This window comes from Artemia sp. Qi Xiang Cuo, chromosome 15, assembly GCF_049724085.1.
Source record: "Artemia sp. Qi Xiang Cuo chromosome 15, ASM4972408v1, whole genome shotgun sequence".
In the NCBI taxonomy this organism is placed as follows: domain Eukaryota; kingdom Metazoa; phylum Arthropoda; class Branchiopoda; order Anostraca; family Artemiidae; genus Artemia; species Artemia sp. Qi Xiang Cuo.
The window spans coordinates 49,588,228-49,604,932 of NC_142808.1; the positions used below are offsets into that span (position 1 = coordinate 49,588,228).

At 38.5% G+C, this 16,705-nt stretch overlaps 1 protein-coding gene across 1 annotated transcript in view; it reads right to left on the minus strand.

Moving 5' to 3' along the window:
- Positions 1-16,705, minus strand: part of LOC148943785 (AP-3 complex subunit beta-2-like) — a 120,934-nt gene that overhangs the window by 9,813 nt on the left and 94,416 nt on the right. The window contains exon 11 of the mRNA XM_089101242.1: positions 14,338-14,563. Coding sequence (XP_088957368.1) covers positions 14,338-14,563 — 226 coding nt within the window. The remainder of the gene's footprint in view (positions 1-14,337; positions 14,564-16,705) is intronic.

Consider the following 16,705-nt stretch of genomic DNA (forward strand, 5'->3'; position numbering starts at 1 on the left):
ACGACACATGCATAGAGACGACACACACACACACACAGAGACGACACACACACAGAGACGACACACACACACACACACACAGAGATGGCACACACACACACACAGAGACGACATACTCAAAGTGACGAGTTACACATAGAGACGACACACACACACACACACACACACAAACACACAGAGACGAGACACATAGAGAGACGACACACACAGAGAGAGACGACAAACACACAGAGACAACACAAACACACAAAGAGACGACACACACACACACAGATACGAAACACACACACACACGACACACAGAAAGAGAAGACACACACACACACACACACATAGAGAGACCACACAGACACAGAGACGACAAACATACAGAGAAAACACAAAAACAGAGACGAGACACTCACATAGAGACGACACACACACACACAAAAAGACAACAAGCACAGAGACAACACGCACACAGAGACAACACACACAGACACAGAGACGACACACACATAGCGACGAAACACTCACCGAGACGACACACACACAGAGACGACAACGCACATCGTGACGAAACCAGCCCAAAGACGAAACGCACCCACACACAGCACACACACACACACACACACACTCACAGAGAAGAACCGCACATAGCGATGACACACGCACAGACACCACATACACACATAGGAGAAACCACACACAGAGACGACCCATTCACAGAGAAGAAACAAACACACACAAACACAGAGAGAGAGAGACAGAAACACACACAGAGATTACACACACACACAGAGACTAAACACACACATAGAGACGACACATTCACAGTGACGATACAACCACATTGACATCACTCCCACACATATTACGACCCACTCACATAGATACGACACACACACAGAGACGACACACACACACAGAGAAGACACACGCGCAGAGACGACACACGCACAGAGACGATACACACACAGAGTCAACACACACACAGAGAGACGAGACACATAGACAAGAAATGGCAAACACACATAGAGACGACACACACACACACAGATACGAAACACTCACATAGACGACACACTAATAGATACAACACACACACACACACACCACACCCACCCCGACCCAACACACACAGATAGACGAAACACACACAGAGACAACACACTCAACGTGACAACTTACACCGAGAGAAGACAGCCACCCAGAGACGACAAACGTGGGTTGGTCTAGGTTCACATAGTGTGGCGCACCACGCTAAGTGAACCTAGATCAACTCAACTTTTTGGATATCTCTCTCACTATGACTCTGTTCGTGTGTCGTGTCTGTGCGTGTGTCGTCTCTATGTGTGTGTTATCTCTGTGGAGTGTCGTGTCTGTGCGTGTGTCGTCTCTATGTGTGTGTCATCTCTGTGGATGTGTCGTCTCTGTTTTTGTTGTGGACTCTGTGTGTGTGTGTGTGTCGTCACTGTTAATGTGTCGTCTCTTTGTGTGTTTAGTATCTGTGTGTTGTGTCTCGACTATGTGTGTTTGTCGTCTCTGTGTGTGTGTGTGTGTGTCAAATCTGTATTTGTGTCGTCTCTGTGTGTTTGTCGTCTCTGTGTCTGTGTTTTCTCTATGTGTAAGTCGTTACTTTGAGTGTGTCGTCTCTGTGTGTGTGTCGTCTCTCTGTGTGGGTGTCGTCTCTGTGTGGGTGTTGTCTCTGTGTGTTTGTGTTGTCTCTATGCGTGTGTCGTCTCTATGTGGGTTTGGTTTCTGTGTGTGTGTCGTCTCTCTTTGTGTTTGTCATTTCTTGACTATGTGTCTCGTCTCTGTTTGTGTGTTGTCTGTGTGTGTGTATCGTCACTATGCGTATGTCGTCTCTATTGCTGTTTATTCTCCGTATTTGTGTATCTTATCTGTGTGTGTGTGTGTGTGTGCTGTCTCTGTGTGTGTCGTCTCTGCCCGTGTGTCGTCTCTCTATGTGTGTGTCTTCTCGTGTGGTTTGTGTTTGATATGTGTGTGTGTCGGCGTCGCTGTGTGTGTTTTGTCTCTGTGTGTGTATATTCTATGCGAATGTGTCGTCTCTATGTGTGTGTTTCGTCTCTGTGTGCGTATGTGAACTCCGTATGTGTGTCGTCTCTCTGTGTGTGTGTGTGTGTGTGTCGTCTATATTCAGGTTTATTCTCTCTCTGTGTGTGTGTCGTCTCTGTGTGTGTGTCGTTTCTGTGCGTGTGTCGTAGATATGTGCGGGTCGTCTGTGTGTGTGTGTGTGTGTGTGCTGGGTCGGTGTGCGTGTAGACTCTGTGCCTGTGTGGTGTCTCTGTGCGTTGTGGTCTCTGTGTGTGTGTTTCGTCTGTGTGAGTGTGTTGTCTCTATGTGTGTGTCGTCTCTGCGTCTGTATGTGTTGTCTTTGTGTATGTGGTGTCTCTGTGGGTTTTGTCAGTGTGTGTAAGTGTCGTCCGTGTACGTGTGTCGTATCTGTGTTTGTTGTCTTTTTGTGTGTGTGTTTGTCGTCTCTATGTGTGTGTGTCGTCTCTGTTTGTGTGTTGTCTCTGTGTGTGTGTCGTCTCTGTGTCTGTGTTTTATCTATGTGTGTGTGTGTGTGTCTTCTCTGTGTGGGTGTCGTGTCTGTGTGTGTGTAGTTTCTCTGTGTGTGTGTGTGTGTGTGTCGTGTCTTTGTGTGTGTGTTGTCTGTGTGTGTTTGTGGTCTCTGTGTGTGTGTGTAGTCTCTCTATGTGTCTCGTTTGTGTGTGTCGTCTCTGTGTGTGTGTGTGTGTGTCGTCTCTATGTGTAAGTAGTCTATTTGTGTATGTCGTCTCTGTGTGTGTGTGCGTTGTCTCTGTGTGTGTGTGTGTGTGTGCCGTCTCTGTGTGTGGGTCGTCTGTGTGTGTGTGTCGTATCTGTGTGTTGGGTCTCGTCTCTTGTTGTGTGTTGTCTCTGTGTGTGTTTGGTCTGTGTGTGTGTGTGTGTGTCCTCTCTCGATTTGTTTCTTCTCTGTGTGTTTGTCTTCTCTGTGTGTGTGTATTCTATATGTGTTAGTCGTTTATTTGAGTGTGTAGTCTTTGTGTGTGTGTAATCTCTCTCTGTGTGTTGTCTCTGTGTGTGTGTTGTCTGTGTGTGTGTGTGTGTTGTATCTTTGCGTGTGTCGTCTCTATGTATGTTTCGTTTCTGTGTGTGTGTGTGTGTGTTGTCTCTATGTGTGTTTTTGTCATTTCATGTCTATGTGTCTCGTCTCTCTGTGTGCGTGTTGACTCTGTGTGTGTATCGTCTCTGTGCGTGTGTCGTCTCTATGGCTGTTTCGTCTCTGTATGTGTGTATCATCTGTGTGTGTGTGTGTGTGTGTGTGTGCGGTCTCTGTGTGTGTCGTCTCTGTGAGTGTGTCTTCTCTCTGTGTGTGTCGTCTCTGTGTGTGTGTCGTTACTAAGAGTGTGTGTCGTCGTCTCTGTGTGTGTGTTGTCTCTATGTGTGTATCGTCCCTGTGCATGTGTCGTCTCTATGTGTGTGTTTCGTCTCTGTGTGCGTATGTCATCTCTGTGTGTGTTTCGTCTCTGTGTGTGTGTGTGTCGTCTCTATGCGTGTGTGTTATCTCTGTTTGTTTTCTTCTCTTTGTTTGTGTCGTCTCTGTGCGTGTGTAGTCGCTCTTTGCGTTTAGTGTCTGTGAGTGTGTGTGTGTGCTGTGTGTGTTTGCGTGTAGTCTTTGTGAGTGTGTATTCACTCTGTGTGTTGTAGTCGCTGTGTGTGTGTCGTCTCTGTGCTTGTGGCGTCTCTATGTTTGTGTCTTCTCTGTGTCTGTTTGTGTTGTCTATGTGTGGGTGTTGTCTCTGTGCTTGTTGTCTTTGTGTGTGTGTCGTCTCTGTGTGCGTGTGTGTTGTCTCTGTGTGCGTGTTGTCTCTGTGTTTGTAGTCTTTGTGTGTGTGTGTTTGTCGTCTCTATGTGAGTGTGTCGTCTCTGTTTTTGTGTTTTCTCTGTATGTGTGTCGTCTGTGTGTGTGTGTTTTCTATTTGTATGTGTGTGTGTGTGTGTGTGTGTGTGTGTGTGTCGTCTCTGTGTGTGTGTCGTCTCTTTTTGTGTTTCGTATCTGTGTGTGTGTGTGTATGTGTGTGTGTGTTGTCTCTGTGTGTGTGTGTGTGTTGTCTCTGTGTGTTTGTCGTCTCTGTGTTTGTGTATTCTCTCTCTGTGTATCGTCTCTGTGTGTGTGTCGTGTCTGTGTATGTGTATGTTTGTGTAGTCTCTCTGTGTAAGTAGTCACTTTGAGTATGTCGTCTCTGTGTGTGTGTGTGTGTGCCATCTCTCTGTGTGTGTGTGTGTGTGTCGTCTCTCTTTGGGTGTCGTCTTTGTGTGTGTGTGTGTCGTCTCTATGCATGTGTCGTCTCTATGTGTGTTTCGTATCTGTGTGTGTGTTCTCTCTGTGTACGTGTTGTCTCGAGTGTCCTTACTAAAAAAAAACTACTACATTAAAAAAAAATTATCATACGACCTAAATTATTTCATCAGATACGCCAGCACTCATAAACGCTCCTTTTGAAATTCTTCTAACAACATCAATTCTCAAGGTAAAAGTTTGAATCAAACACTTTTAGGATATCGAGTGTCCTTACTGAAAAACTACTGAATTAAAAAAAATAAATTAAATTTATCATACGACCTAAATTATTTCATCAGATACGCCATCACTCATAAACGATCATTTTTGAAATTCTTTTAACAACATCGATGCTCAAGGTAAAAGTTTTAATCAAACACTTTTAGGATATCGAGTGTCCTTACTGAAAAAACTACTGAATTAAAAAAAAAATTAAATTTATCATACGACCGAAATTATTTCATCAGATACGCCAGCACTCATAAACGATCCTTTTGAAATTCTGCTAATAATATCGACTCTCAAGGTAAAAGTTGGAAAACGGGCCAATCAGGTGTTACAATCGTTTTGTTTTGCTCAAAATTCGACAAAGCAATGACTGTTAGGATAGTTTATTTTGCATGAAATTTCTAAAGCCAATTAAGATGAAGAAATGTCTTCAAAGTCAAGGCTATAAGAAAAAAAAAGTTCTGGATATTTTTGTCAGTTTGTAGTTTTTAGGCACTAATATCAATATCAGTAACGAGCCCCCCTCCGAAATACCTTGTTCTATATGTTAGACTTTCGACTTTCCATCACAATTTAATAAATAAATAAGCATTTTCAACTAGATATAAGGAGCATTGTTAAAAACTAAGACGAATGGCAAGTACCCCGTATATGAAGTGAGGTACCCCCCTCCACACTACCTTGTTGTGTATGTTAGACTGTTGACTTTTCATCACAATTAAATTAAAAATTAAGCATTGTCAACTATAAATAAGGAGCATCGTCAAAAAACTAAGACAAATGTAAATTACCCCGTATATGAAGTGAGCTGCCCCCCCCCCCCGCAATACCTTGTTCTTTATGTTTGCAGTTGACTTTTAGCCCCAATTAAAATTAAAAATACGCTTTTTTATTTAATCAGATAATCCTGAAATAAAAAATGATAATTTTTAAATTATGCTAAAAACCTCGACTCTCAAGGTAAAAGTTGGAAAACGGGCCAATCAGGTGTTACAATCCTTTTGTTTTGCCCAAAATTCGACAAAGCAATGACTGTTAGGCTAGTTTATTTTGCATGATATTTCTAAAGCCAATTAAGATGAAGAAATGTCTTCAAAGTCAAGGCTATAAGAAAAAAAAAGTTCTGGATATTTTTGTCAGTTTGTAGTTTTTACGCACTAATATCAATATCAGTAACGAGCCCCCCTCCGAAATACCTTGTTCTTTATGTTAGACTTTTGACTTTTCATCACAATTAAATTAAAAAATAAGTATTTTCAACAAGAAATAAGGAGCATCGTCATCAGATACGCCAGCACTAATAAACGATCCTTTTGAAATTCTGCTAACAACATCAACTCCTAAGGTAAAAGTTGGAAAACGGGCCAATCAGGTGTTACAATCGTTTTGTTTTGCTCAAAATTCGACAAAGCAATGACTGTTAGGATAGTTTATTTTGCATGAAATTTCTAAAGCCAATTAAGATGAAGAAATGTCTTCAAAGTCAAGGCTATAAGAAAAAAAAGTTCTGGATATTTTTGTCAGTTTGTAGTTTTTACGCACTAATATCAATATCAGTAACGAGCCCCCCTCCGAAATACCTTGTTCTTTATGTTAGACTTTTGACTTTTCATCACAATTAAATTAAAAAATAAGCATTTGAACATCGTTAAAAACTAAGACGAATGGAAATTATCTTCGATTCTGAGCAATTTTGTTTCCCCTCCAAAATTTACCCCCCCCCCTCCCCTGCCCTTAGAAATGGGAGAAGGAGGGGCCTCTGAGCCATGCCCTTGAGGCAGATCCCGTTTATTTTCGATTCTGAGTATTTTTGTTTTTCCCTCCAACATTGACCACCCCCCTCCACTGCCCTCAGAAATGGGGGACGGAGGGGCCGCAGAACCTTCCCCAGGAGTCCGATCCCCTTTTTTTTGGATTCGGTTAATTGTTTAATTGCCCTCCACCAGTGACCCCCACTAACCTGCCCTCAGAAATGGGGGAACGTAGGGCCTCTGAGCCTTGCCCTTGAGGCAGATCCCATTTATTTTCAATTCTGAGTATTTTTGTTTTTCCCTACAAAATTGACCCCCCCTCCACGGCCCTCAGAAAGGGGGGAACGAAGGGCCTCTGAGCCTGCCCCTTGAGGCAGATCCCTTTTATTTTCAATTCTGAGTATTTTTGGTTTTCCCTCCAAAATTGACCCCCCACTCCCTTGCCCGCCGAAATGGGGGAACGAAGGGCCGCTGAGCCTTCGCCTTGAGCCAGATCCCATTTATTTTCAATTCTGAGTATTTTGGGTTTTCCCTCCAAAATTGACCCCCCCTCCGCTGCTCTAAGAAATGGGGGAAGGAAGGAATGTTAAACTATTTTAAATTGACAACACTGTCCAAACATCACATGTGTATTATACAGTACACAATCACCCCATTTCACCCAAAACGCTTTTCAGCCATTTCTTGTTAATTTTTTTTATTTCTAAACTATTTTAAATTGACAACACATTGAAGTATTTGCAAATGTTAATCCCTTTTCTTTTTTCTCAACCTTAATAGGATCAAATTCGCGACTCCGACACTCCAAGTCGGAAATCTCATTACCTCTTTTTAAATGTACCATTTTTTTAAGAAAAATGTGCACGTGAACTCACGATGTACATTCATTGTGCAATTCTTATCAAAAACAGAAAAAAAACCTGTCTGCTTAAATTATATAATTACGATCATACTCTCAAAACAAGTTTGACTACATTATACCTTGCCAAATAACCGGTCTGGTAATCTGCCTTGGAAAGCTGCCAATCCTATACCTGCAAGCAAATTCAGTAGATACTTACTACTCTAAATAGATAGCTCTTTTGAAAGTACTAAGAAAAACTTTAGCGTAAACAGCAAGGTATTTACTAGGGGGAGAACCCCCTGATATACGTAATAACTTCTGTTGGTTTCAAGTTTTAATGTTGCTTCTTACTTTCAGTTGAAAAAACTTGTTTTTTTAATTTAATTAATTAAAGTAACTATTTTCACAAAAAAAGTTTTTCAAAGAAAAGTAAAGAACTCCATTAAACAAGAAATGAGCAAAAATAAAATCAAATAATCTACCAAGCGTGAAACTACCACAAATCGGCATCGATAAATACATGAAACCCAAAACGAACAGAAATTACAATAAATAACCGAATCAAACTCAAAACGAGCAGAAACTAACATGATTAGGGCTCAAAACCCCTACGCCTTTCTAAGGCCAGAACATAATTTGCACTTTACTGAAAAAATAGAAATGTTTTTACTTTTGAAACTTTAATAAATAAAATAAAATTAACATTTTGATTACTAAATATCAATATATGTATATTAAACTGAAAATTCACATTCATTTGTATTTTTTCAGTAAAGTGCAAATTTTGTTCTGGCCTTGGGAACGCATAGGGGTTTTGCACCCAGCTTATGTTAATTTCTGCTCGTTTTGAGTTTGACTCGGTTATTTATTGTAATTTCTGTTCGTTTTGGGTTTCATTTATTTATCAATGCTGATTTGTGGTAGTTTCAAGGTTGGTAGATTATTTGATTTTATTTTTGCTCATTTTTGGTTTAATGGAGTTCTTTACTTTTCTTTTAAAAACTTATTTTGTGTAAATAGGTTTTTTAATTAATTTCTGTTCATACAATTGACAAAGTCTTTTCAGGAAAAAGAAAATAATACTTTAAATCTTTTCGTTTTTTTAAGACTTTATAGTCTTGCCTGCTATTTGTATGCTGGAGAAAAATGTTCAGCAATTTTTAACAACATACACCCTTTTAAAAATCTCTGGGCACAAATAGTACTGTTTAATTTAGTGTCATACCTCCTCTAGTTGACCTGAAATGGAAAACTTGATACCATTCGCCGAAAAATCTGTTTACTTTCTTAGATAGCTTGGATACATTTACGCTATTTTGATTTGGTTAAATTTTAAGAGCAGAAGTAGCCCCGAAAGTTTGAACATAATACCTTCAGCCGATCTTGGGACACTGCTGAGATGTTTTATTGGGAATTAGCATTAACACAGTGTATTTTGTTTTAATATAAAGGAAACTTTTTTTTTTTAACAAAATTGGGAAAAGGGGTGGGTGGTAGTGGTAGGGGGATTAGTTGCAATCCAATCACTTTCGACTATTAAAAAGGGCATCAGCACTTTCTATTTTCAATCGAATGAGCCCTTTTCGAAATCCCCACGACAACTACCTCGATACCAAGTGCCCTGGTCTAAACAACAATAAAAATAATACATTATACCCACATCGATCTTTACTATAACTAATTAAAAAAACTTTTTCCACAAAATAAGTTTTTCAAACAAAAGTAAGGAACTCCATTAAACAAAAAATTAGCAAATATAAAATCAAGTAACCTATAAAACGTGAAACTACCACAAATCAGCATCGATAAATAAATGAAACTCAAAATGAAAAGAAAGCACAATAAATACCCAGGTAAAACTCAAAAGAAGCCGAAATTAACAGAAGTTGGGCTCAAAACCTCTATGCCTTCCCAAGGCCAGAACACAATTTGCCCTTTACTGAAACAAAATAAATCTTTTTAATTCTATAATTTTAATAAATAAAATAATATTAAGATTTTGATTAATAAATATAAGTATATGTACATCAAACTGACAATGTACATTCATTTGTATTTTTTTCAGTAAAGTGCAAATTATGTTCTGGCCTTGGGAAGGCATAGAGGTTTTGAGCCCAACTTATGTTAATTTCTGCTCGTATTGAAAATTTTGATTGGATGTGTCTGGTAAAATGGTGGGCGTGAGAGGGGCGTTAGTCTTTCTCCAATCACTTTCAACTATTAAAAAAGGCACTAGCCCTTTCAATTTCCTATCAAATGAACCCTTTTGAAGTTTCTACGACAACGCTTTCTATAAAAACCTTATTTGCACCCAAGGGATAACTTACAACCGTCGCCCATGGGGCTGGGGGTTATCATCCTAACAGACCTAATTTCGAGAACTTTCTAGTTCGTTGAACAAAACGGTAATACGGAAACTTTGATTTGATGTGTTAGTTACCGTTGGCGGAATGGTGGACGTTAGTTATCGTCCAATAACTATTGCCTAGTACAAAGCGCACTAGCCCTCTAAGTTTCCAATTGAATGAGCCCCTTTTAAAGTTTTTACCTTAGAGTCTCTATCATTAAAAACTTGTATGCCCCCAGGACATAACTTACAACCATTGCCCTGGGGACTCTGGGGGGTTTGTCATCCTTAAATACATAATTTCCAGAACCTTCAACTACGTTGAACAAAATGACTATCTCTAAACTTTGATTGAATGTGTTTGGGGAAATGGAGGGCATAATAGGGGGATAGGGGTAATTACTCTCCACTCATTTACGACTATTAAAAAGGGCAATTTCAATTTCCAATCAAATGAGCCCCTTTTGAAATTTCAACAACAACTTTCTATATAAACCTTATATGCCCCCAGGGCATAACTTACAACCCTTGCACTGCACTCCAGAACTTTCAAATACGTTGAACAAAATGGATATCTCAAAATTTTGAGTGGATGCGCTTAAGGTAATGGTAGGCGTGAGAGGGGGGTTAGTTGCCCTTCAATCACTTTCGACTATTAAAAGGGCAACAGCCCTTTCAATTTTCAATTGAATGAGCTATTTTGGATGTTTTTCCAACATGAATTTCATTAAATCTCTTATATGCCCACAGGGCATAACTTACAACCCTTGTCCTGAGGGCTGTGGGGGAGTGTCCTCCTCAAAAACATAATTTCTATCTGGAAATCTACAGCATTGAACAAAATGGCAATCTAAAAATTTTGATTGGTTGTGTTTGAGAAAAAGTTGGGCGAGAGAAGGGGGCTAGTTACCCTCAAATCACTTTCGTCTATTAAAAAGGGCACTAGACATTTGAATTTACAATCGAATGAGCGCTTTTTCAAGTTTCTACGGCAAAGATTTCGATAAAACTTATATGCCCCCAGGGCATAACTTATAACCCTTGCTCGGAAGACTGTGAGGAGAGTGTCCTGCTCAAAGGTATAATTTCCTAAACTTTAACTGCGAGGGACAAAATGGCTATTTCAAAAATTTTGATTGGATGTGTTTGGGGAAAAGGTGGGGGTGGAAGGGGTGTTAGTTGCCTTCCAATTACTTTCGACTATTAAAAAGGGCACAAGCCATTTCAATTTCTAATGGAATGAGCCCTTTTTGAAGTTTCTACGACAAAGCTATCTATAAAAACTTTATATGCCCCCAGGGCATAACTTACAATCCTTGTCCTGAGGGCTATGAGGGGGTTGTCATCCTCAAAGACCTAATTTCCAGAACTTTAAACTACTTTGAACAAAAAGGCTATATAAAAATTTTGATTGGATGTGTTTGGGGAAAAGAGGGGCGTGAGAGGGGGGCTAGTTACCGTCCAATCACTTTCAACTATTAAAAAGGGCTCTAGCCCTTTGAATTTCCAATCAAACGATCCTTTTTTTAAGTTTCTATGACAACGCCTTCTATAAAAACCTTATATGCCCCCAGGGCATAGCTTATAACCCTTGCCCCGAGGGTTGTGGGGGAGTGTCCTCCTATAACACATATTTGCTACATGGAAATAAAATCCACTGAAAAAAATGGCTATCTCAAAATTTTGATTGGATGTGTTTGGGGAATGTGGGGCGTGGGGAGGGGGGCTAGTTACCCTCCAATCACTTTTGACTATTTCCAATCAAATGAGCCTTTTTTGAAGTTTCTACAACACCTTCTATAAAAACCTTATATGCCCCAAGGTCATAACTTAAAACACATGCCCTGAGGGTTGTAGGGGAGTGTCGTCCTAAAAAACTCATTTTATAGCTGGTAATCAACTCCTCTGGACAACCTGGCTAACTCAAAATTTTCATTGGATGCGTGGGGGGGACGGCGGGGCGTAGGGGGGGGGGGCTAGTTGCCCACCGATCACTTTCGACTATTTAAACGGGCCCTAGCCGATTTAATTTACAATAGAACGAGCCTTTTTGGAAGCTTCTAAGACAGCACCATCTACAAAAACATTAATGACCCCCGGGCAGAACTTAAAACCCTTGCCCCGAGGATTGTGGGGGAGTGTCCTCCTCAAAAAGATATTTTCTATCTGGAAATCAACTACGCTGAACAAAATGGCTATCTCAAAATTTTCGATTTCATGTGTTTGGGGGAACGATGGGCGTGGGGGTGGCTAGTTGCCCTCCAATCACTTTTGACTATTAAAAAGGTTACTAGCCGTTTGAATTTCCAATCGAATGAGCCTTTTTTGAAGTTTTTACGACAACACCTTCTATAAAAACCTTGGATGACCCCAGGGCATAACTTTAAATCCGTGCCCCGAGGGTTGTGGGGGAGTGTCCTCCTCAAAAAGATATTTTCTATCAGGAAATCAACTACGCTGAACAAAATGGCTATCAAAAAATTTTGATTGGATGTTTTGGGAAATGGTGAGCATGGAAGGGGTGTTAGTTGCCCTAGAGTCACTTTCGACTATTAAAAAGGGCACAAGCCAATCCAATTTCCAATTGAATGAGCCCTTTTCGAAGTTTCTACGACAACTCCTTCGATACGAAGTGCCCTGCTCTAAAGGAAAAAAAAAATTAATAAATAATACATTGCGCTAATATTGTTTTTATATGCCCTCGGGGCATAACTTAAAACCCTTGCCCCGAGGGTTGTGGGGGAGTGTCCTCCTCAAAAACATATTTTCTATCTGGAAATCAACTAAGCTGAACAAAATGGCTATCTCAAAATTTTGATTGGATGTGTTTGGGGGAAAGATGGGCGTGGGGGAGGGCTAGTTTCCCTCCAATCTCTTTCAGCTATTAAAAAAGGGCACTAGCCGCTTCAATTTCCAATTGAATGGACCCTTTTCGAAGTTTCTACGACAACTCCTTCGATACGAAGTGCCCGGGTATGGAGAAAAAAATAATACATTGTGCCAGCATCGTTCTTCACTTAGGCAGCGCTATTGCGCTGCCTATGATATGTAAAAATCCCTCAATCAGGGGCGTAATTTGCTATGGGATAGTGATGGCAGTTGCCCCACCCAGACCCCAGTCCCCCCAGACTCCAGATCCACCCCCGGCGTAATTTGCTATGGGATAGTGATGGCAGTTGCCCCACCCAGACCCCAGTCCCCCCCGACTCCAGATCCACCCCCCGATGAAATCTAGTTTCTTGAAAAATATTCTGGAAAATATGATAAGCCTACATAAATCAAGCAACCACAAAAACGGGTCGCAGTTGTCTATGGTATATCTTTGCCTTTATGATACAATATGGTTCAGTTTTCATTTTCACTTTCATTTGATTTGGAAAAATTAGAGTATACTAATTAGCAAATACTAATACTAAAATTACTAAAATTAATAAAATTATAATACAAATACTAAAATTAATATACTAATTAGCAAGGATTAAGTACATATTGGAGCCTAATGTATAGGACCCCTTTTAGGAGCAATCTACATATCAAAGGCGGATTAAGTATATATTGGAGCCTATTGTATAGGACTCTTTTTAGGATCAATCTACATATCAAAGGTGGATGAACTTTGTGATGCCAAGTTTTAACGTGTTATTTTATAGTTCACACAATTCTGCAAGCCAAATCAGACCCCCTTCATCACTATCCAACTGACCTTCCACATTTAACAAGAGAAAACAGTAATGCGAGGTTGCAATATTAATTTAAGGTACGACAAATACGCTAAGAAATTTCAGGACCAAGCAAAACCCCGAAAAACTCCAGGACTTCTAAGAGGAAATAAGGCAATGGTATATTCATGGATGTACCGGGAATGGTATATTATTAAGATATTGTAAGCTATGTGAAAATACTAACTTGATAATCTCTAGTTATTGAAATATCAAGAAGTTGATTCTAAATGTACCATTCAATAATATTTTGACTTTAACAGCTTTATTTTGAATATTCTGAATTATTTTATAACATGACACAAGATTGTAGAGTAACTATAGGATATTTACGTATAAATATAGGAGGATGAGCATTCAAAGCTGTGTCGACCTCAGGTGGCCTGGTGCTACAGTGAGCTGTTAGTAGTAGTAATGGCATCTTTTACTCACAATCCACTTGTTTGGGCAGAAACTAGATTTTGACATAGAACAGCCGAGATATAAACCAAACCAATTACGGCTTGATTTAAATTACAATTAAGTGACTTTCGGCGAAACTTTAGGCGAAACCAGTATTTTAAAATAAGTGTCATTGCTGAGATTGATTTAAATGATTAATCAATCATATTCAACCATTGGTTAAAATTAATAATTAAAAAATTAACTAAAATTATTTAAACTTTAAAATTAATCACATTATTAAATACCTAATTATATAAATATCATTTTAAGGCTTTTAGTATTTATTTTGCAAATTCTGTATTGTGAAAATAAATATATTTTAGACTTACTAACTACTCGTACAGTTTCACCAATAAGTGGCTTGATTGAGAGTTTTAAAACCTGACAGTAATTGAAACAACAAAGACAACGTCTAAAGTTGAACCCCCAAAATCAATCACAAATACATCTAATAGACTATGAACTGAACTTTAGGATTTAAAGCTTGAAATAATAAGAATTTCTGAAATTTATTTTAATAAAATGATTTATTAATCAATCAAAAAAATAGTTGGCTAAAATTATTAATCTAAAAATTAATTAAACTCTGAAATTAAACCACATTATCAAATATCTAATTATGTAAACCTTTTTTAAGGCTTTTGATTGGTTTTAATATTTATATCGTGGCTTACCTTGTTGTGATAAGAAATATGTTTCCGACATAGTAACTGCTCGTATAGTTTCGCCAGTAGGGGGCTTTATTGAGAGTTTTAGAATCCTACCACCAATAGAAACTTCAAAAACAGTGGCTTGAGTTGAATCCCCAAAATTAATCCCAGCTAAAGCAGTCTTTCTCTGACCACGCGGAATAGAGCTTATAACTGGAAAGTTGCTAATGGTCATACCAACAGGACTAATCTATAAAATAGTGTTTTGTAGAACCAAAGGGGGGTAAAAAATAAAAGAGAACCGGAATGGGTGAAACAAGTTAGTATATGGTGAAGAATGGGTCAATTGAGAGTTGTAGCACTCCCAAAATCGATAGATACGTACCAAAAAGTGACTTGGGCTTGAATCCCTGACTCAATTTCAATTAAAGCATTCCTTGTCTCATTTTTAAGTCATACCAACAGAATTGTCTAAAAAATGGACTGTTTTGTAAACACAGAGTAGGAATGTCTGACCAAGCAGAAGACAGCTTATCACACAAAAGTTTAGAAAATAAAAGAAAAAAGAAATAACAAAAAGAGCCCAGAACGCAAGATTTACACAAGAAAAGAACAAAATTAGTGACATTTTCATTTCATTTTTTCAGTTTTTGCTCACTGAACCCAGCTTAGGCCATAGAATCATACCCGAGTCCCTAGCTTGAAATTGCGATTTTCATGAATCATTGTTGGATTATTTCAAATAATGAAAATTTTAGAGCAGTACCATATTTTCGTTTGTATTGCCACAATGAACGTTAAAATAAATACGCTTAAAACGCTTTACATCCAAAAAATTCAAACAATAACAATCAATTCATCACATAAGACACCGACCTCCCTTTAAAATTTATTATGCTATATGTTAATTCTTTCCTGTATTTTTTTTTTTTTTTTAATATCGAAATTGCTACTACCAAAACCTCTAAAATGCAAAAAGAGATCTATTTCATTATAATTGAATTCACACGTTTCCCTGATTTTTCAAAGTTATTTTCTGTTACACAAGTTTCTACTTCTCAACAACATTAAATGTACACTGTCCTTGGTACTTCAACTAATAGCCTTGAGACATAGTTCGTCCGTGCGGAAGAACTGCGTTAACGGACGAATTTTAAGCGGAAGTATATGAACTATTATTACGAGCGTCAAACTAAGAGTAAGACACAGGGCAGGGCCCCTTGCATGGGCTAAAACCTTTGAAATGTGGGTATCGTAATCGGCATCAAAAAAATTAAACTTTCATACAAAAAAACACTCAGTTCAACACTTTCATCCGTTGCTATTGATCAGTATGTGATAAAACAATTTGCTACTAATGGGCTACTACAATAAGGCAATCTATAACGGACCACAAGCAAAAAAAAACTCTCCCTTTCAATTGCAACTATTTATACAGGAAAACAATGGGCTGCTATTCCAGCTGTCGCAAGTGCTCAATATAGCATTCGAATCGCTTCTTTTCATAAGCTCCTTTTCTCCGTTCGAGGCAAGCTGATCAGTTTAGTTTTGTCGATCTGACGTTTTTAGACTTTTTTAATTTAATATTGGTTGAATTTTATTTGAAACTTAATTTTAACAAGGGAAATGGTGCGCCAAGATATCCGTTTAGAACGAAGCCCTATATCATAAAAAGAGTAGTATCATCTGATTCCCCATTAAATACTCTTTCCAAATATAATGGTCACTAGCCGGACAATAGGCCCATTCCCCTTAATGGGCTAACTATAACCCGAGCCGATATACAAATTACAAGAAAATACTATAATTATAAAATTCGTACTTTATAATATGAACAAGATTTTTATTAATCAAATTTAGTATCACCTATCCACAAAACTGGCACAAATCACTATCAATAAAAAAAAGTTTATTTCGAAATGTGTGTTTGATTTGTCAGTAATTTTGGATGTTGTAACGTTATAATAGAGAAAACGTTTAAAACGTATTTTGTTTTCACCAAGACACAAATGACGTTCTGGTCTTTAGACTGCGTAAAGGGCGTTTAGTCCAACTTATATTTGTAGCAATTTATGTTTGTTTTCAGTTTGACTACCCCATTCATAATAATTTGACAAGTTTTTGACAAGTTTAAGCTTAATACACTTAGTTGTTCCTGATATTTAGCAAATATGCCCTTTTGAGAAGCCAGATGTACAAGCATCGGTTGAATTAGTCCAGCATCTCTCTCAGCTTTCCCTGGCGGTTTCAATTTAATACCCTTACCTGCATCTGAGTTATCAAATGTAATCTATTTTGACAATCATGGCGCAGTTACTGTCTTTTGATTTATTTCACTATCCCCTTCAACTTTCCTTGAAAATTTAAACTACATAAGTAAGGCGTTTCTTAA